We start from the raw sequence: 22,422 nt of genomic DNA, 5'->3' as shown, positions 1-22,422 counted from the left end.
CTACTTTGTTTCCTCAAACTGATGTATTTATTAACATTATACATTTTAACGGTTATTGTAATATACAAACAAAAATATATCTAGGTTTAAGGGGTGTGAGAACATAGTTTGAGAACCAAAGGGGTGCAGGCTGCAGTAAAGGTTAAGAGCCACTGATTTAAAACAGTGTGTACTAATGGCCTTGACAGGTAGATACAAACTGCAGGTGCAGGTCTGAGCAGGACGCTGTGGGCATCGCTGTAGACGATGATATGGCTGCAGCTATCTGTGTGTGCAGACTTGAGGGGACTGGCTGTCCACTACTGAATGCAGGCTAGGCTGTGAGGGAGAACATGGCTACTGCCATTTGCAGTGTGGGCTTTGGAGGATGGGGCCGCATTTTACTAAATGAAATAGACCATCTCTTGGGCCATTTACTACATTGGTGTGTGCACCATTTACAAAAGGAGTATGTTCGATGTATTTTTTAAAGCTCTCTATTCTACATCCACCTGCTCTGTCAAAGACCAACTCAGTGAAAGAAGGGACTGATGATAGAGCCAGACCATGATGAACCCAGCTTCTGTGTGATGATTGCCCAATCTGGGCACTGTGAAGTGATTTATGTGCACGCAGCCCGTATGACCTTAAATAACACTCCCTCTCTCATCTACCATGTGGACATTATATCATCTTCCAGAAGGAAGTACAGCAGATTCTCAGCAGTTTCATTTGCTAGGGGCTATGTGAATACCTGGGAAGATTGCAGACAGGGCACTAACAGGGAGCAGTGCTTGCTCACTCACATAGAAGCTGGCCACAGTCTGGCCCTGGATCATTAAAATGGAAACAATAAATAGCATCTGAATGTACTTTTTCCTCTCTTTTTACTTTTGCACGTCACTCCGGACTGTGAAGCTAGAATAGACAGTTTCACTTGCAGTGTTTAGTCAGTTTCAGTTCTGGGTTCTCACATTCGCTCAGGGTATGTCTACCCTGGAGTTAGACACCCACAGCTGGCCCATGCAAGCTGACTTGGGCTGGGACTGATGGGTTGTTTAGTTGCTGTGTAGACATTTCAGCTCGAGCTGCAGTGTGAGTTCTGGGACTCTCCCACCTCACAGGGTCCTAGAGCATGGATTCCAGCCAGAGCCTGGACATCTACACTGCAATTAAACAGCTCCGCAGCCAAGTCCCATTAGCCTGATTCAATTGGCTCCAGCAAGCCATGGGTTTTTAATTGCAGCCTAGACATATCCGAGTCTTTACAACACAGTTAGCTCGAGTTATAACTCAAGTGCTAACCCCAACTCAGCTCACATTCTGTTAGCTTTTTTGATACCGCTGCACATTGAACGGATGTTTTCAGAGAACTATCTACCGTGACTCCAAGAGCTCTTTCTTGAGTGGTAACAGATAATTTAGACCCCATCATTTTATATGGATAGTTCGGATTCCAGTATGCGTTACTTTGCATTTATCAACATTGAATTTCATCTGCCATTTTGTTGCCTGGTCACCCAGTTTTGTGAGATCCTTTTGTAACTCTTCACCATCTTGTTTTGGACTTCACTGTCTTGAGTAATTTTGTTTCATCTGCAAATTTTGCCACCTCACAGTTTACCCATTTTTCCAGATCATTTATGAATATCTTGAAGAGCACTGGTCCCAGTACAGAACCCTTGGGGACACTACTATTTACCTCTCTCCATTCCAAAAATTGACCATTTATTCCTACCCTTTGTTTCCTGTCTTTCCAGTTATTGATCTGTGAGAGGATCTTCCCTCTGAGCCCATGACTGCTTACTTTGCTTAAGAGCCTTGGGTGAAGGACCTTGTCAAAGGCTTTCTAAAAGTCCAAGTACACTATATCCACTGGATCACCCTTGACCACATGTTTGTTGGACTGCCTCAAAGAATTCTAGTAGATTGGTGAGGCATGGTTTCCCTTTAAAAAAGCCATGTTGACTCTTCCCCCAAAAGTCGTGTTCTTCTAGGTGTCTGATAATCCTGTTCTTTCCTATAGTTTCAACCAGTTTGCCTGGTACTGAAGTCAGGCTTACCAGCCTATAATTGCCAGAATTGCCTGGAGCCTTTCTTAAAAAGGAGGTGTCTGGAGTATCAGGAATTGCTGGAATAGTGTCTATGGGTACATCTATATTTGGAGCTGGGGGTGTGATTCCCATCTCAAGGAGCTAGCTCTCATCAATCTAGCATGCTAAAATAGAGCGCAGCTGTGGCAGTGTGAGCTGTGAGACAGACTAGCCTCCCCGAGTATACACCTAGGGAATCTGAGGGCACCTACATAGGGCGCACTGCACTCTATTTTAGCATGCCAGCTTAATGAGAGCTAGCACAGGTATGTCTCCTCGAGCTGGGAATCACACCCCCAGCTCCAAGTGTAGACGAACCCTAAAGGTGACTTACATGACTATGACTTTACTGAAAGACTCTCAGCAAACATGGAAGTGCGATTCAAACTCTGCTGGTATCAAATAGCAGAGCTCCCTCACTTCAGTGGAGCTGCATCGATTGACGTTAGCAGAGGATTTAGCACTTTGTTTTAATTGTAGCTAATATATTTTATATGGATGGGTGACTGAGATTCATAGAGCCTCCTCTTAGATGCAGTAGGAGCTCTCTCCCTGGTATTGGCAGCAAAGGCTGAGGGACACACTCTTCTCTTCGGGTTCTGTCGTGCAGAGGCCTTTGACTCATTGGGCCCAGTTATTCCACTGAAATTAACACAACAGTTCTCACCCTCATTAGAGCATCAGGTGTAGCCACTACAAGGTCATGCTGCAAACAATAACTGTTTATTTGCAATCTGCTGCTATTGCTACCTGGCTTAAAAATCAAAACAATGGAAAGCTCATAACTCCCACGTGTGACATTAGCAGCATGTGTAACACTGTTAACCATGCAATATATGATAATTGTAACAATCCATTTCTATTTGGAACTTTTACATGGTAATATTACTCTCATCAGTATTCGCTACCGTACAGGAAAGATTAGACCATTAGCTGTAAGTACTGACCTTGATAGCCACTTGAAGAGGGTTGGGATCCCCTGCGATTCCTACCACAGTCCCCTCATAAACCTCACCAAATGCACCATGCCCTAGGGCCCTGAAGGGAAGAGAAAAAGCAGGTATTACTGTGTCAAGTTGAGGAATAGGTTTTGGACCTGTTCTCGAAACTGAAATCCAGGGCAAAGCAATCAGTCCCAGACATGGCCTAGTATCAAAATGTCCAGAATCACCTCTGGACCCATTCTGGTGCTATAATGTTGAACCTTCAGTGGTACTGAAAACACAGGAATCTATTGCATGCTGACAAAGTAACCGCCTGAATCTATACTGGCACCAGCACCCTTGGATTTGGTGACAGATTTATCTATATAATAAGATTTGAGGAATGTCACTCGGTGCATGACTCTGAAGCCTAGACGGTCTATTGAGTCAGTGTGAAGCAATGGCAGCAGCTACAAGCATGGTTTAGGGGTCTCTGTTCAGAATATCACTCTGTTACCATCCAATTTTTATGTTCTCAGGCATTTTCACCTTTTTTACATGTGACTCCATGAATTACACCTAGGCACCAGCACGAGCTTTCAGTTACTAGCAATGATATTAAGGTTACAGTGAATCAGGGCATCAGAGAGAGAAGGCTGTGGGCTGATATCTGAAGGCCAAGTAGGCAGTCAAATTTTGCCTGTACTCCCTATGCCCTCTTCACTGACATCAGCTGGATTGCAGGGGTCATGAGAGTAGCCCAGGGTGGCTTTCCCTGTGATGTGAGTTTCTGTTCTGATGCAGAAAATGAAATGTTGCTCTGGACCTGGAAGAGATTTGTTGGGAGCCAGGCAGCCCCAGTAACCCAGGACTTCCCAAAAGTTTAAGGGAGGGAACAGTACAGGGAATCTTCTTGCTTCTACCTGGAAGCCAATCAGTCAATGGCACATATGACTCATGAGTTTAAGTTAAACATGTCCTTAAGTCAGGGCCTAATTCTTACAAAATGGTGTCTTGAAGAACATAAAAGTGAGGCATAGCTGTTATAAGCAGCTGTCATGAAAGCCACATTTAGGCTGTACCATGCTGGACTGTGAGCTTTCCACGTTAGTCAGCCAGCTAGCCCTCAGTCTCTTGTTCTCCATGTTCCATGGCAAATTTTATACATTCAAACAAAATAAATATGGGACCCTGCCACCTTAACCAAAGGCTACAACTCCTCTCCTGAATGAAGGAGCAGGCCCAGCAGCAAGCCTTACCGAAGCAGGGAGATGTTTTTCCGGGGGATCTCCTTCAGCTCGCTCAGTGTGGCAGCCTTCCCTGCAAAGCAGTAGTTAGGGTTGTAATCTGTCATGATGGTAGAGGTGCGGATTTTGCTCAGTTTATATTCTGGGCTCTGCAGTCGTGCTCTGGCTCCTTCCAGCTGCTGCTTTTTACGGTGATAAACTGTGGAAGCACACCACAAAAGAATAGAGGGTGAAATGTCAACATGTGGGTAGAGCAGAGGAAACAATGCCAACAGCACAGAACAATCAACAACACAAAGAGACCAAGTCAGCAGTTATGAATCCAAGTAATATTCTTAAATCCCCAGCATCTTGAATGGGATACACAAGCATGGAGTATTGGCCATATGTAGGCCTGGGCTCCATCTCCCTTTCTCTGGAGCAACCTCCCCTGAACCAAGAAGCAAGAGGACTTGCTGTAACTCAACCAAGACAACAAAGCAAGTGGCCAATCAGACTGAGACCATGCCATGCCTTTAAATGAGTTCTATCTTTAACCAGTGGTAATGACAACAGTCTATGGATTAGTGGCTGCTAAAGGAGGGCCTGCTTAGTGATCTAGTGGTCTTTCTAAGTGGTTTTCTCCCCAGAAGGAGCAAGGCCAGAGCAGTCCCTGCTCATGTGGCTACCATTGTGTCCAGCTCTTACATGGGCCAGGCAAATGGTGATGTTTCTTGCTGGCTCCCCATGACTTGACTTACGCAAGGGTAGAACACAGTCTGGTCCCAATTATTAGCAGCAGCAGTAATAATGTGGTCCGCAGGCAGACTAGTCTTCCTCTGGCTTTGGCTGGTAGTCTCCAGTCTCCTGGCTGGAGCCCCTCTCAATTCCCCATCAGTCCCATGGTTAGTAGAATATAGCTTTAAGGTGGGCTCCCTTCTTCCAGTGGGGCCAACTCAGAGGCTGGTAAAAGCCAGGTTGGGGACAGTGGGTTTGAGCAGTGTTGCAACAGTAATGAGAAAATCGATTATTCTGCTCAGCACCCCACTTTCAAGGCCTTTACAAAGAAACTTTTGGGGTTGAGGACAGGCGGGTCAACTGAGCAATTCCCGGTGGAGGGGGAGGGCTGACAGGCCTCCGCTCCACTCCAGGGACTTTGCCCTTCTTCTGTGGACCCCAAAAGTCATTGCATCATCGTAAAACCCAGAGCCCAGCATGTCAGTGGACACTTGGCCATCATTGCTGCACCAACGGAGACTCCAACTGGAGACACGTGAGATCCTGCTTTGTCTCCCTTTCCCTTGTGTATTCCTTTTTGCCCTGCTATTTTTCCTCCTGTCCTGTCTCTCTCCTTCTCTCTTGGCTTTCCATTTGATCCTGAGGTCAACTGTACCACGCAGTATCAGTACAATGAGACAAGATAGTCCAACCAGCTCTGTCCTGCCTGAAAGAGACTGGTGAAGGAGAGGGGACCAGCCCAGCTTGATGATGTCCCAGACCAGAAGAGAAGCTTGAGCCCAGGGCAAATGTTGTTTTGGCCAACCCACCAATATAGAGCATCTGCCTGGGACTGACCGGTCACCCAGAATCCTGGCAGCATCAGCAAAAGCTGTATTTCTCCCACCTTTATTATCCTATCTCTTCTCCTCCTTGGGTCCATCTATTTGTCAAAAGCAAGACAGGCCACCACCCTTCCCATCTCAGAACAGCAACAGAACTAACCCTTTCCTCCTCATCAAGAAGGGTTGTCTAGTGAAATAAGAGAGACTCTATTTCTTTTAAAAGGCACTTTTAATAGATTTTGGTCCAGTCTGTTTTACATAATCATTCAATTTCAAACTGCTTTATAACTTATTTTAGCTCTTTCTCTCACGTGTATCCTAACCATTAAATCTCCAAACTTTAGCATACATTTCTTAGTCTGTTTGGCATGGAACGAAGCAAACCGAGGTCTCTATATACCAAACTCTAACCCTTGCTTAACAGTTTAACATTGGACAGTGACAGGGTCGTGGTAACACCATTGACTCTTAGGGCACGTATATTCCATATAAATTAATACAAGAGCAGGAATGAGTATACTAATACAAGCCAAAGATGTTCCTTACCGATGGACAGGCTGCCACAAGCCAGAGCCATTCCAAGCACTACAATCACAGTAACCACAGCTAGGAGGAGCGGAAGAGGAAGGTGTCCCTCTGGGATGGGGCTGTGAGGAACTGGCCAAAACAAAGACACAGACACATTAACCACCAGACAACCACAGCCCCATTAAAGAACTTCACCCGCCATGGTTCCCCTCTTCCAAAAAATAATATGATGGTGGTGAAGAACCATAATTTGCATGTTAAAGCAAATTCCATTAGGGCCCCAGGAGTCATAAACACTCATAAATCACTGTTCAACCAATGTAATTACCTAACATGAACAGCTTAAAACAAATATATCCCTTATTCTGTTCTTCAGATTCCAGATAGATGGAAAATAGCACTGCCCACTAGCTGGAATTCCCCTAAGGAAGCTCAATGTCTTAGAATTGGAAGACAGTGTTAGAAAAGAATGAAGAACATCAGTCAAACGAGTATTAACTGGTGTGAAAAGAAGGGGACAAATTCATCTCTAGTGTAACTCCATGTGATTCAGTCATTCTATTTGGTGGTGTTACATCACAGATGTGTTTAACTCAAGATGTACTGATAAATAAGGCTGCAAGTTTGCCATGGAGATCACAGAAGTTATGGATTCCATGACTTTCCAGGACCTCTGTGACTTCTGCAGTGGCCAGTGCGGCTAGCCCAGGGGCTGCCCATGGATCCCAGCCCATGGAAGCTGTGGAGTTGGTGCTTGAGGTGGGGGCAGTGTGTGGAGCTAGAAGCTGAGAGAGGGACATGTCGCCACTTCCAGGGAGCTGCAAGGAGTCGGGTAGGGAGTCTGTTTGCCCTCTCCCTCTGCCCAGCACCAGCAGGGGTCCCAGCAGGGCCACCCAGAGGAGGTGGAAAGTGGGGCAATTGAGAGTTTTTTGGGGCCATGGAGCAGGGTCCTTCACTTGCTCCAGGGGCCCCGGAAAACTCCCACGGGGCCCGGGCCCCCGGAGCGTCTTCCGCTCTGGTCTTGGGCGGCGATTCGGCGGCGGGGTGTCCTTCAGCCCTGGGACTCACCACCGAAGTGCCCCGAAGTACCACGGCGGGGGGTTCTTCTGTCCTGGGACCTGCCACCAAAGTGCTGGGTCTTCGGCAGCATTTCGGCAGTGGGGGCCCCCTGCCACCGAAGACCCCATGACCCCTGAATCCTCTGGGCGGCCCTGGGTCCCGGGCCGCCTGCTGCTGCCAGTCCCCCTGCCCAGCACCTGCAGCATCCTCCAGGCCACCCGTCCAAGCAGCTGCAGTGTCCCCGGGCTGTCCCCCCCAGCACTCACGGCGCCCCCCTAGACATTCCTCCCCGCAGTATGTAGTCAGGGGAATATAGTACAAGTCATGGACAGCTTATGGGCTGTGAATTTTTGTTTACTGCCCATGACCTGTCCATGACTTTTACTAAAAATACCCATAACTAAAATGTAGCCTTACTGATAAAACAATCCCTTCTGAAAATGATCATTTGTCCTGAATCCCCACTGGGGAACTTTCAGCTGCTAAGTTCTCTCAGAATGCATTGTCTGCTTGTCAGATGAATTTACACTGCGCTCTTTTATAGATGTCGTGCCTTCAGCCCAAACAACATTGAATTTTTGAGGCTGTGGGGTGGTGCAACTCATCCTGGTGTGCAAGGAGATGGTGTCTGGAGTTTTCAGTCCTATCTACTCCCAACACTCCTCATAATCCTGCATCTCCAGAGTGAAATATAGAAAGATGTCTTCCCCTTCTCCTCCAAAGATGGGTGCTCACTTCCATCTAGGCTCCCCTTTCCATCTATGCAGACTCTCTGGCTCATCCCCCCTTTCTTGACCTGAGGCATGAACACCAGAAGAAGCATAGCTAAGTGGGTAGGCCAAATCGGCAGCCTGACGGTGGAAAGAGCCTATTACTAGAAGGTTTGGCTCAGATAAGCATCTACAAGTTTGACTTCTTATCCACAGCTAATCCTGAAGTACATCAGTACAGGCTTTCATATGATTTCTGTAAAAAGATGATTTTCTGCTTTATGATTGCTGGTACTTCCTACTTCTGTCTGAGCTGGGAATACTGGCGAGACAGGATCCCTCAATGCTCTGGCACATCTGATCCCAGTTCCAGCTGGAAAACATAGGTCCAGGGAGGCCTGAGAATGATCAATCCTTCTTATAAAAACCTAACTAAAACCTTTTTCCGACCTCATGAGACGATTCCATTTTCAGTCTCCCACAGACACAAAAATGACCATTTGTGCTTGCAGAAAGTGCGTGAGCCAGACAGAAGTTGAACTTGAAATCTAACACTTCTGCTCTGCCCTCTAAGATGGGGATTCCCAGTATTTTTCTTTCTGAGCCCCACCCCCAGCACGCTATAAAAACTCCATGGCCCACTTGTGTCACCACAACTGTTGTTCTGCATATCCAGTAGATTAAAAGCTGTATTAAATTGATCATTAGGGAGTTACACACAACACATATATAATATATAAAAAGAAAAGGATAATATAGGTACAAAAATTAAAAACTGAATATTATTTTTATTTTCCTTACTCAGTGTGAAACTTTAAAAGTAGCAGAGTCCTGTGGCACTTTATAGACTAAAAGACGTTTTGGAGCATGAGCTTTCATGGGTGAATATCCACTTTGTCAGATGCATGAAGTGGAAATTTCCAGGGGCGGGTATATATATGCAGGCAAGCTAGAGATAATGAGGTAGTTCAATCAGGGAGCATGAGGCCCTGTTCTAACAGTTCAGGTGTGAAAACCAAGGGAGGAGAAACTGGTTCTGTAATTGGCAGGCCATTCACAGTCTTTGTTTAATCCTGAGCTGATGGTGTCAAATTTGCAGATGAACTGAAGCTCAGCAGTTTCTCTTTGAAGTCTGGTCCTGAAGTTTTTTGCTGCAGGATGGCCACCTTAAGGTCTGCTATAGTGTGGCCAGGGAGGTTGAAGTGTTCTCCTACAGGTTTTTGTATATTGCCATTCCTAATATCTGATTTGTGTCCGTTTATCCTTTTCCGTAGCGACTGTCCAGTTTGGCCGATGTACATAGCAGAGGGGCATTGCTGGCATATGATGGCGTATATTACATTGGTGGACGTGCAGGTGAATGAACCGGTGATGGTGTGGCTGATCTGGTTAGGTCCTGTGATGGTGTCGCTGGTGTAGATATGTGGGCAGAGTTGGCATTGAGGTTTGTTGCATGGATTGGTTCCTGAGCTAGAGTTCCTATGGTGTGGTGTGCAGTTATTGGTGAGAATATGTTTCAGGTTGGCAGGTTGCCTGTGGGCGAGGACTGGCCTGCCACCCAAGGCCTGTGAAAGTGTGGGATCATTGTCCAGGATGGGTTGTAGGTCCCTGATGATGCGTTGGAGAAGTTTTAGCTGGGACTGTATGTGATGGCCAGTGGAGTCCTGTTGGTTTCTTTCTTGGGTGTGTCTTGCAGTAGGAGGCTTCTGGGTACACGTCTGGCTCTGTTGATCTGTTTCCTTATTTCCTCATGCGGGTATTGTAGTTTTGAGAATGCTTGGTGGAGATTTTGTAGGTGTTGGTCTCTGTCTGAGGGGTTAGAGCAGATGCGGTTGTACCTCAGTGCTTGGCTGTAGACAATGGATCATGTGATGTGCCCGGGATGGAAGCTGGAGGCATGAAGGTAGGCATAGCGGTCGGTAGGTTTTCGGTAAAGGGTGGTGGTAATGTGACCATCACTTATTTGCACCGTGGTGTCTAGGAAGTGGACCTCCCGTGTAGATTGGTCCAGGCTGAGGTTGATGGTGGGGTGGAAGCTGTTGAAATCGTGGTGGAATTTTTCCAGAGACTCCTTCCTATGGGTCCAGATGATGAAGATGTCATCAATGTAGCGTAGGTAGAGAAGGGGCGTGAGTGGACGAGAGCTGAGGAAGCGTTGTTCCAGGTCGGCCATAAAAATATTGGCATATTGTGGGGCCGTGCGGGTGCCCATAGCTGTGCCACTGATCTGGAGATGTATATTGTCATCAAATTTGAAATAGTTGTGTGTGAGGATAAAGGCACAGAGCTCAGCAGCCAGTTGTGCTGTAGCATCATCAGGAATACTGTTCCTGACAGCTTGTATTCCATCTGTGTGTGGGATGTTCGTGTAGGGAGCCTCTACATCCATGGTGGCTAGAATGGTGTTTTCTGGAAGGTCACCAATGCATTGTAGTTTCCTCAGGAAATCAGTGGTGTCACGGAGATAGCTGGGAGTGCTGGTGGCATAGGGTCTGAGTAGAGAGTCCACATATCCAGACAGTCCTTCAGTGAGAGTGCCAATGCCCGAGATGATGGGGCGTCCAGGATTTCCGGGTTTGTGGATCTTGGGTAGTAGACAGAATAACCCTGGTCGGGGCTCTAAGGGTATGTTGATTTGTTCTGGTGTTAGTTTAGAGAGTGTCCTGAGTAGATGTTGCAGTTTCTTAGTGTATTCCTCAGTGGGATCTGAGGGAAGTGGCCTGTAGAATCTGGTGTTGGAGAGTTGTCTGGCAGCTTCCTTTTGGTAGTCAAATGGATGGACATCATACCAAATGGACTAAAGGTAAAAAATCCACTGCTATCTACATACTACACAGACCGCAGTGAGAGATTATGCCATACTCTATCAAAGAAACTGAGGAACCACCTGATCAGCATCCTATACAGCAAACAGGAAAACATCATAAAAGAGCTCTCCAACCTGGAGACTCTCATTAATAACCAAACTTCCATACAAACGGACTTCACTAAAATAAGACAGGAGATCTACATTACTCCACCTCTCTACAAAGGAAAAAGGACTGTAAGCTGTCTAAACTCCTACCTGCCTCATTGGGCCACAACCGTGGTACCCCCAACCCACCCAGCAATATTGTCAATCTATCCAACTACACACTCAGCCCAGAAGAAAAGTCTGTCCTATTTCAGGGACTCTCTTTCTGCCCTGCCACCCCCACCAACATGATACAGTTCTGCGGCGATCTGGAAGCCTACTTCCGCCGTCTCCGACTCAAAGAATACTTTCAGGACAACACTGAACAGCGCACTGATACACAGGTACCCTCCCACCAACAGCACAAGAAGAAGAACTCCACATGGACTCCTCCTGAGGGTCGAAATGACAGTCTGGACCTCTACATTGAATGCTTCCGCCGACGTGCACAGGCAGAAATTGTGGAAAAACAACATCGCTTGCCTCATAACCTAAGTTGTGCAGAACGCAATGCCATCCACAGCCTCAGAAACCACCCTGACATTATCATCAAAGAGGCTGATAAAGGAGGTGCTGTTGTCATCATGAACAGGTCTGACTACCAAAAGGAGGCTGCCAGACAACTCTCCAACACCAAATTCTACAGGCCACTTCCCTCAGATCCCACTGAGGAATACACTAAGAAACTGCAACATCTACTCAGGACACTCTCTACACTAACACCAGAACAAATCAACATACCCTTAGAGCCCCGACCAGGGTTATTCTATCTACTACCCAAGATCCACAAACCCGGAAATCCTGGATGCCCCATCATCTCGGGCATTGGCACTCTCACTGAAGGACTGTCTGGATATGTGGACTCTCTACTCAGACCCTATGCCACCAGCACTCCCAGCTATCTCCGTGACACCACTGATTTCCTGAGGAAACTACAATGCATTGGTGACCTTCCAGAAAACACCATCCTAGCCACCATGGATGTAGAGGCTCTCTACACGAACATCCCACACACAGATGGAATACAAGCTGTCAGGAACAGTATCCCTGATGATGCTACAGCACAACTGGCTGCTGAGCTCTGTGCCTTTATCCTCACACACAACTATTTCAAATTTGATGACAATATACATCTCCAGATCAGTGGCACAGCTATGGGCACCCGCACGGCCCCACAATATGCCAATATTTTTATGGCCGACCTGGAACAACGCTTCCTCAGCTCTCGTCCACTCACGCCCCTTCTCTACCTACGCAACATTGATGACATCTTCATCATCTGGACCCATGGGAAGGAGTCTCTGGAAAAATTCCACCACGATTTCAACAGCTTCCACCCCACCATCAACCTCAGCCTGGACCAATCTACATGGGAGGTCCACTTCCTAGACACCATGGTGCAAATAAGTGATGGTCACATTACCACCACCCTATACCGAAAACCTACCGACCGCTATGCCTACCTTCATGCCTCCAGCTTCCATCCCGGGCACATCACATGATCCATTGTCTACAGCCAAGCACTGAGGTACAACCGCATCTGCTCTAACCCCTCAGACAGAGACCAACACCTACAAAATCTCCACCAAGCATTCTCAAAACTACAATACCCGCATGAGGAAATAAGGAAATAGATCAACAGAGCCAGACGTGTACCCAGAAGCCTCCTACTGCAAGACAAACCCAAGAAAGAAACCAACAGGACTCCACTGGCCATCACATACAGTCCCCAGCTAAAACCTCTCCAACGCATCATCAGGGACCTACAACCCATCCTGGACAATGATCCCACACTTTCACAGGCCTTGGGTGGCAGGCCAGTCCTCGCTCACAGGCAACCTGCCAACCTGAAACATATTCTCACCAGTAACTGCACACCGCACCATAGGAACTCTAGCTCAGGAACCAATCCATGCAACAAACCTCGATGCCAACTCTGCCCACATATCTACACCAGCGACACCATCACAGGACCTAACCAGATCAGCCACACCATCACCGGTTCATTCACCTGCACGTCCACCAATGTAATATACGCCATCATATGCCAGCAATGCCCCTCTGCTATGTACATCGGCCAAACTGGACAGTCGCTACGGAAAAGGATAAACGGACACAAATCAGATATTAGGAATGGCAATATACAAAAACCTGTAGGAGAACACTTCAACCTCCCTGGCCACACTATAGCAGACCTTAAGGTGGCCATCCTGCAGCAAAAAAACTTCAGGATCAGACTTCACAGAGAAACTGCTGAGCTTCAGTTCATCTGCAAATTTGACACCATCAGCTCAGGATTAAACAAAGACTGTGAACGGCTTGCCAATTACAGAACCAGTTTCTCCTCTCTTGGTTTTCACACCTCAACTGCTAGAACAGGGCCTCATGCTCCCTGATTGAACTACCTCATTATCTCTAGCTTGCCTGCATATATATACCTGCCCCTGGAAATTTCCACTACATGCATCTGACGAAGTGGGTATTCACCCTCGAAAGCTCATGCTCCAAAACGTCTGTTAGTCTATAAGGTGCCACAGGACTCTTTGCTACTTTTACAGATCCAGACTAACACGGCTACCCCTCTGATAGTGTGAAACTTGTTGCTGACCCACACGCTGGGTGGCTCGCTGAGGTGAGTCGGGGGTGGAGGTGGCACACCCCACAAGCCTCACTACCCAGGGCTGCATTCCAAGCACTGCTACCTGGGGCTGAAGCCCGATTTATTTTGGGAGACCCCCAGAAACCTGACTGCAGCCCTCCAGGGGGCTGTAGATCCCCAGTTGAGAACTGCTGCTCTAAGACTTTACAATGAGGGAACATTGTCTAGTAGTTATAGTAGAAGAATGGCAGTCAGAAGACCTTTGGTCCATTTCCAGCTCTGCGGCAAATGTCTTAACCTCTCTGGGCCAGACTTCAAAAAATATTTAGGCACCTAAAGATGCAGATAGGCACCTGGTGAGATTTTCACCCACTAACCAGGTCAGACACATAGCTCTCAGTGATTTGAATAGAATTTAGGCCCTTAACTTGCTTAGGTGCTTTGAAAATCTTACTAGGTGCCTACCTGTGTCCTAGTGCCTTTGAAAATCTGTCCCTCTGACTCTGTTTGCCTGCTTGTAAAATGTAGATAATATGCAGATGGCCCAGAGATGCTGGGAGGATTAAGTTGTTTAATGTTTGAAATATCTCTGATGGCAGGCAATAGAGAGGAACGATATCATTATTTATGAGTCAAGTATCTTTACCTTGAGAAGCTGGAAGGAGGAGAGATGCAAAGAAGACAGAAGAAATTCTGTGAGTATAAAGCTCCACCTATTACCTATGCAGGTGACATTATCACTGGCCAGCACGGCTCCCATCTCACAAATACAGATCGGCAGAGTGGTGTCAAGGTGCCGCTTGCAGTTGCCCGAGTGGCAGTGGCTGCAGTTCAGGTAGACCTGAATCTCCACATCCCCGTGACTCTCCATGGCTGAATGAGAAGGAGCCAGATGGAACAGAAGGATTTAATTTATCTTCTCCCATGTTGTAAAAGTAGAAAGCAAATGCAGGATGCTGTAGTGCCAGTCTCCCTACTTAAGGAAACACACATCCCAACATTACACAGAACAGACATCACCCATTTGAGGAGTGCCAGGAGAAGTGAATGAGTACTGGCACTGAAATTTACCTCCCAAAAGCATGACCCCTTTGGATTAACCTTGAGGTGCGATGGGGAAGAGGGATGGGGTAGGCCAGGACTGAATACATATAACTGTACCTGAAGATTGGTGTCATCTCTCAGCCTAGGAGAGTTGTAGGGGGAAAACCTCAGCTACTGTAAATTATCATTGAAAGCAATGGAACTATGACAATTTACATTACCCGAGGATCTGCATCGTAGAGAACATGTATGTGTGGAGGTTATAGAAAGGGATAGAAGGAAGGAAAGGAGAGACAGGAGATAAAAGGGAGGCAGAGACGGTGGTGGGAGAATAGAAAAAGTGTGTTTTACCTGCCAGGGGATGTAGGAAGATCTCCCCAGCTGGATTCACAAAGGAAACACCATACTGCCCATCAGCTGTGATATCATCAACATCTGATACATGCCCACCTGGATAAAGAGAGGTGTCACCATGTGCAAGTGCTGAACAGCAGCAAAGGTGCGGTGGCTACAAGATGTGGGGTCCCCCCCCTTTGCATTGGTCTCGTCAAGTATGGAGTTCCACTGGGACTTGCTACTGAGATAATGTGTTTATCTCTTGCCCTCAAAGAGGACAATGAAATCATTCATCCCAGACCCATCAGGGCTGGAAGAGCCCTTCAATCAAAAAGTATCTGTCTTGGTTCAACTTGGTGCAAATAGGTTAGTTTTTAACAGAACGAATCATCATTAAATGGACCATTCCCTCTAGACAGATCAAAGGCAGGCTAAAGGATGGCTAAATATCCTTGCAGATAAAGAGCAATGTTCCCAGTCCCTACAGTCTCCATTCCCCTAACTGACAGAACAAACAGACCTACCTTTGTAGCCTCCACCACCCCCGCCAGATGTACAAGCTCCTCCTCCTCCACCAAAACCACCTGAGGTGGCCCACTGGAGTTTGGCTAATGACTGGGGACAGGCCTGGCCTCCCTCTCCACCTTCCAGGAGGGACTTCCCAGTCTGAGGAAACAGGGTGGTGTCTTTCCAACCACCACCTCCACCTGCAGAAAAAAGAGAGAGAAAATCAGGTGAGCAGGTTATGGGCAGAGTGGAGTCAGGGAAAGTGTGTGAAGGGAGAGAAAATATCCCTTATGAGTTGTCTAAGATGTACTTGCATTCAAGTTACCCCCTTCACCAAGGGAGTGAGGATGTCCATCAATGCAGCTTGCACAATACAAACACAGTTCAGGGTCTATATTATTTGTTGTTAAGCTAGCTGTGAAAAGCACTTGCTAACTACACATACTGGTGTCCATCACTTTAAAAAGTGATGGGGCCATGGCCCCCTGGCCCTGGCGCTCCTGACCCTTGCTACAGCATAAGCCTCCGGCACCATCAGTATTGACATGGATGCTGGTCGTGCTGTGATCAGAGAAGTCTCTTTTGTCATAGCCAAAGAAACAGCTGGTCTTGACGGCCTCTTGGAGGGCATGAGAGTCAATAGCTCAGGTCTCACTGTATGAGCCACTGTCAGAGAGTGACAAGCTGTACCATCAGTACTGGGCTGACCTTGTGGAAGAAGCCTGGTGCCTGATCTTCGAGGAACCTGATGCTGACATTTTTTGTATGTTTCTGAGGCCTGGAATGCTCTGAAGCCCAGTGATGGGGACCTCTGATGACTTTTATCTGCAGACAAAGCTGGGGGAGCATTCCAGGAAGGAGTCATGGAAGAGCTTCCCTTGGATGATTACAGTGGTTCTCACACCAGTCTAAATGCTGCCTTGTTGTAATGAAGGCAGTCCTTTCTCAGCTTTTCTGTCCTGGTCTTCAAGATGCAACAAATGGAGCACCTGTCTCTAACACAGCCCTCGCCTGAGCACTTGAGACAGTGCAAATTATTGTTGTTGACAGAAATGGACTTCCAACAACCCGAGTAAGGTTGGAAACCCAGAGGCTTTGGCATAGGCTTCCCAGGTAGTAGATAATGCCAATACCTGACTGTAGAAAATTGAACTAAAACAAAATGAAAAATGAAAAAAAAAAACAAACAACAAATTATGAAAAAGAGACCACTAGCTAAATAGCCAAGCAGCAATACGTTTGTTCACAGGGAACAAAGACTTGTTTCAAGACTGAGCTTGATATGTCTATGGGGGGGATGGCAGAATGAGTTTGTCTACAAAGTTATATGGCCCATCCACATCTGCCATTAGCAAAGATCTCCAATGGCCAGAGATGGGACACTAGATGGGGAGGGCTCTGAGTTACTACAGAGAATTCTTTCTCGGGTGTCTGGCTGGTGGGTCTGGACCACATGTTCAGGGTCTAACTGATCACCATATTTGGGATCAGGAAAGAAATTTCCCCTAGGTCAGCTTGGCATAGACCCTTGGGCTTTTGTTGCTTTCCTCTGCGGTTTGGGGCATGGGTCACTTGCTGGTCTGCCCTAGAGTAAACTGTGGATTCTCTGTAACTTGCCAAGATTTGAGGACATCAGTAACTCAACCGGAGGTTATGGGCCTATTTCTGGAGTGGGTGGCTGAGGTTCTGTGGCCTGTGATGAGCAGAAGGTCAGACTAGATAATCATGATGATCCCTCTGGCCTTAGAGTCTATGAGTTTATGAGTAAGACACTCTGACCACGATCATGGATGGTAAAAGGGAACTAGAGGAGAGGAGGGGTGGTTCTGAATTTTATACTCTTCTTGGGAGCAGAAGGAGCTAGGATATGGGTGGGGCCACCTTTATGGGTATGCTAGGGAAGACGGTCTGGCACCCGTGCACAGGACATGCACATATTTACAGTGTAATGGACATATGAAAGCACTTGAAGAAGAACCATTCATGTCTGAGTGGGTTACTCTCATAGAAAAGTTAATATGAATCAAAAGGATTTGTGTTGCTTAATGTCTGCAGGTCAGTTTTGTGTGTTCAGCCATCAAATCCAGACCTTGTATTGCTCCAGGGCCTCACCTGCTGCCCCAGTTCTCCCATTGACTCCAGGGACTGCTGTGTTGTTCTCAAACTGCTCAAGGGGTACATCATCCAGGGAGCTGTCCTGATTCCTCAGGTATGCCTTCCCCCCTCCTCCTGCAGCGATGAGCAACGGTTCGAAAACCCCATCCTTCAGCTGCTCAAGGACAAATACAATTCAATACACAGAACAGTTGAAAGGTGCAGCAGGCTCAAAACCATCAGATACCAGAAAACCCTTCAACCTTTCAGATGAGAGAATCCACCTTATTCATTGCATCAATAAGCATAAAAGCAGCTCATATAATAGTGGCCACAGCCCAGAGCAACGCTACAGATTGTTTTCTGACACCATTATTCAGGGCAGTCTGCCAACCGTGACAAGTATCTGAGGCAGGTCCAATTAAACACCAGTTGTTGAGGCTGCACCAGTCTCAGTGTTAAGCAGCAGACCCTGGTTTGATTTCCCATACTGGTATTGTTGCTCGGGCTGACAGTGCTGAGGAGGCAGTAGCTAGCAGGTGACTGAAATGAGGGGGAATGAGGAATTTGCATTTCTGTAAAACATTCCGTCCCTTCCTTCAATCCTCTGAAACAGCTGATAGCATCTGTCATAACATTTTTCCCAGATCTGGACCTTAGCGTCCAAAATATGGGTGTTAGCATGAAAACCTCCAAGCTTAGTTACCAGCTTGGACCTGGTAATTGCTGCCACCAGCTAGGAATTATACAGTGCCTAGCTCACTGTGGTCTCCCCAAAACCTTCCCTGGGGAACCCCAAGACTCAGATTCCTTGAGTCTCACAACAAAGGGGAATAAACCATTTCCCTTCCCCCTCCTCCCCTCCAGGTGTTCCCTCCCTGGGTTCCTGGAAACACAAGTACCGAGAGAGCTAATCTCTCTTCCCCCTTACCCAGAGGGTATGCAAAGTCAGGCTTAGTAAATCTAACACAAAGAGATTTTCCCCCTGACTTCTTCCTCCCACCAATTCCCTGGTGAGCTGCAGACTCAATTCCCTGGAGTCCCCACTAAAGAAAAATTCCAACAGGTCTTAAAAAGAAAGCTTTATATACAAAGAATGAAAAAGGACATAAAATATAGTCTCTGTATTAAAGTGACAATATACAGGGTCAATTGCTTAAAGGAAAAAAAATGAATAAACAGCCTTATCCAAAAAGAATACAATTTAACACATTCCAGCAACTACACACATGTAAATACAAAAAAACAATATAAACCTATTGTCTTACTATCCTTGTACTTACAACTTGGAAACAGAAGATTAGAAAGCCTGGAGATAGAAAAATCACTCTCAGAGCCGAGAGGATCACCGAACCAAGACAAAGAACAAAGAACTCACACCCCAAAACTTCCCTCCACCCAGATTTGAAAAAGTCTTGTTTCCTGATTGGTCCTCTGGTCAGGTGTTTGGCTCCCTGTGTTAACCCTTTACAGGTGAAAGAGACATTAACCCTTAGCTATCTGTTTATGACAGCATCATATCACATGATCACTAGTGAAAGCTAGCTCTTCTCCTGGACACTGTCCAGAAGGGGATTGGAAAGAGGGAAGACTTACTGTAAAGATGAAGGTGGCTCCTCCACCCCCACCCCCTCCTCCAGCCCAGTCCTTCAGATCCTTTTTGAGTTTGTAATCTTCTTCAATGAGAGACGACTCTCCCAGGCAGATTTTCTGGGTCTGAACATTCCCCTGAAAGGAGACAACAGATGCAGTTAGAGATCAACACCGTCTAGTCTGCATGCACAGATCTGTACACGTAGTATGTGTTCTCCTTGTGGAGGGACCACCAGCTTGGTAACTGACTTGTCCCTTGGCCTCTGACAAGCTTCTCCTGAGCTGGGAACACGTCACATGTGCAAGAGACATAAGAAAGGCTCACAGCAGAACCAGAGAAAGGCAATGAGCCCATATTATTTTTATTATTAATAACAAATGCTAATACATTGCACCTCTAGAGCTCCTTACATTCCAGGATCTTAAAATGCTTTCTAATTACTAATTAAGTCTCAGAATACTGCTATTCGATAGGTCAGTGTTATTCGTACTCATTGTTTTGATGAGGAAATGCAAGAACAGAGATACGAGGTGATTTGCACAAGATTGAACAATGAGTCAGTGGCAAGGCTGGGAATAGAACCCAGGAGTTCTAGCTCCCCATTCCCTGCACAAAGCACTAGACTACACAGAGAAAATACAGAAAAATTGTGTCGCAGCTTGGATTTTTTTGGGGACCCTGAGCTACACACATCTTTGGAGTTTGTTCTTCCCTGTGTTTCTTTGTGTTTGCAGAGAATATTGGAGTCAATGGAAAGACCCCTATTGACTTTAACAAGCTTTGGATCCAGCCGTAAGATTGTAAGCACTTCAGGGCTGGGACCACTTCTTACTATATCTGTCTAACACAATGGGGCCATGATCCCAACAAGGGCCTTGTGTAATGATCTCAAATCCTAGCAGGCCTGATAAAATCCCTACTGTGGAGAAATGTTGTCTGCGATCAGCAACATGCAGCTCAGACCTTGCAGCTGGCTGTGACTGCCCTGTTAAAGCAAGTGAAAGGGGCAGCTTTTTATTTTGAACACCGGGATTTTAAAGCAGAGTTTATGCTTGTGCTTTTGGAGGACTCTTTTCATTTCAGATTTCCTTGTATTTATTTTCAGAAGATTCTTTTTAGCTCAGCTTATTGGTTCCTCCCAATTCCCTTTCTGAGTTTTACTCGCTCAAGTCTGGGACTCCTGCCCTTCATCACCAGTACAGCCAAATGCTAAACCCACTCACTGAGGGGTTCTGCAGCTTATCTGTAATGTGGTTCTGCTCAGTGACAAGTGTGTGTGTGTCCCTCACCCCTGGGCAGGCATCCTCCCCCTGCTGCCCCACCAAGATGTAGAGGAGCTCATCTTTCTCCAGCTGGAAGATGGCCGAGATGAAGACCCCATGCGATCTCTTCTTGTGGTTCTTGGCTCCTTTCCCTCCAGCTGCTCCATATGCAGATATTCTGAAAAAGAAAGGAAGCAGTTAGAGAGACAGAAACCTTACATCCACAGCCCAAAGCAACTCGAGCCATGAGCTCCCCATGCCAATGCTCGGCATGGTCACAACCCCAAAGTGACTCCATTCCTGAGCTCCCTACAGCCAGTTCTCTAACACCGTCAGAGCCCCAAAATGAGTTCCCCCAGACAGCACCCCTACAGTCCCACAGCTTCAAGGCCATTCCATTCCTGAGTTCCTCATTGTCAGTGCTACATCACTCCTCCAAATAATTCCTCACTTACATTGTTCCTGAACCATAGCTCGCCACTGTGACTCCTGCTGGCTCTGAGGTACTCACATTTACCCTACACTCAGCCACTCTCAACAGATGTTGTTGCACTAAAGGTATACATGTGCTATGGTAAGTGCGAGTTGCTAGCTGACTGTCTCTCTGATCCCCAGCATACACCGACACTCACAAGTATTGGTTTGTTGCTGGCACTCTCCACACTTGCACCCCTCGGAGTGGTCCCTTTTTCTCTACAGTCACTGAGACGTTGGTGTTGTAATAGGCATTGTCGCACTGTGCTTGAGTTGGTCCTCGGGGGCCACTGGCACCACAGGTTGTGAACCACCAAAGAACATTAGGCACATTTCCTGTGACAAAAACAGTGAGAGTTGAGCCTAGAGATGTTTGCCTCCCTTTCATAGTCAGATATAATAACCACACAACCCCTCCGTAATCACAGGGCAAATGACATTGAAATGCAGCAACTGTTCCTCTTGATACATGTTTCTGTAAATTCCTTGGTGACTAACCTAGGAGATTCATGAAAAAACAAATTTCACATCACACTCCATTCGGTGATGTTAATTTAGATACAAGACAACTATAAACCAGTCCAGGCTTTAGCAATATCTGCCTTGTGCAGGGTTTTTAAACCATCACACACATTAATTCTGTCAAATCTATACATCAAAGTTTTCATTAACATAGTTATAACCAGACACAAATACTGTGTTAAAAGACAATGAAGGTTGCAAAGTTAAGGACTTCGAAATTAGGAAACTTCTGAATTATTAAGGTTGCCTGTAACACCTTAATTCAGCCCCCTTGTGCGTATGCATTATGATACAAACTTTACTTACCTGATCGCATACAGGGTTTTTTTTTTCCATAGAACCCCTGCCTCATGCAGAGTGGTGCTCTTGGGGTGAATCAGAGCTGTATAGTGAAGGAGGCTGTTGGCTGTAGGGTCCCTGATTAATTTGCTGTAGAAGTTGGAAGGTGTACAGTGAATGAGGAAGAGGATTGCAAGAAGAGAAAGGATGGTTGCATAGAATCATAGAACTGTAGGACTGGAAGGGACCTCACTAGTCCAGTCCCCTGCACTGAGACAGGACTAAGTATTATCTAAGACCATTCCTGACAGGTGTTTGCCTAAGCAGTTCTTAAAAACCTATAATAGAGATTCCAAAACTTCCCTGGGTAATTTGTTAGCTACAGTGCTTAACTATCCTGACAGTTAGGAAGTTTTTCCTAATGGCTAACCTAAATCTCCCTTGCTTCAATTTAAGCCATTACTCCCTGTTCTGTCCTCAGTGGATAAAGAGAAAAATGTATCACCTTTCTCTTTATAACAATCTTTCATGTACTTGAAGACTGTTATCATGTCCCCCCTCAATCTTCTCCTCTTCAGACTAAATAAACCTATTTTTTTCAATCTTTCATTGTAAGTCATGTTTTCTAGATTTTTAATAATTTTTGTTGCTCTTTTCTGGACTTTTCCCCAATTTGTC

The 22,422-nt window shown here is 46.3% G+C and overlaps 1 protein-coding gene across 3 annotated transcripts in view; it reads right to left on the bottom strand.

Annotated features, from left to right (window-relative positions):
• The window catches only part of LTK (leukocyte receptor tyrosine kinase), a 159,260-nt gene that overhangs the window by 26,172 nt on the left and 110,666 nt on the right, over nt 1-22,422 (bottom strand). For all 3 annotated transcript variants that reach the window (XM_050954786.1, XM_050954787.1, XM_050954788.1), the window contains 10 exons: nt 21,102-21,279; nt 20,497-20,647; nt 19,210-19,341; nt 17,632-17,788; nt 15,537-15,719; nt 15,028-15,126; nt 14,353-14,505; nt 6,330-6,440; nt 4,255-4,441; nt 3,020-3,110 (listed from right to left, as the gene is read on the bottom strand). In XM_050954786.1, the coding sequence (XP_050810743.1) occupies nt 3,020-3,110; nt 4,255-4,441; nt 6,330-6,440; nt 14,353-14,505; nt 15,028-15,126; nt 15,537-15,719; nt 17,632-17,788; nt 19,210-19,341; nt 20,497-20,647; nt 21,102-21,279 (1,442 nt within the window). The remainder of the gene's footprint in view (nt 1-3,019; nt 3,111-4,254; nt 4,442-6,329; nt 6,441-14,352; nt 14,506-15,027; nt 15,127-15,536; nt 15,720-17,631; nt 17,789-19,209; nt 19,342-20,496; nt 20,648-21,101; nt 21,280-22,422) is intronic.

This window comes from Gopherus flavomarginatus, chromosome 5, assembly GCF_025201925.1.
Source record: "Gopherus flavomarginatus isolate rGopFla2 chromosome 5, rGopFla2.mat.asm, whole genome shotgun sequence".
Classification (NCBI taxonomy): domain Eukaryota; kingdom Metazoa; phylum Chordata; order Testudines; family Testudinidae; genus Gopherus; species Gopherus flavomarginatus.
This window is presented reverse-complemented; position numbering and strand designations above follow the sequence as displayed.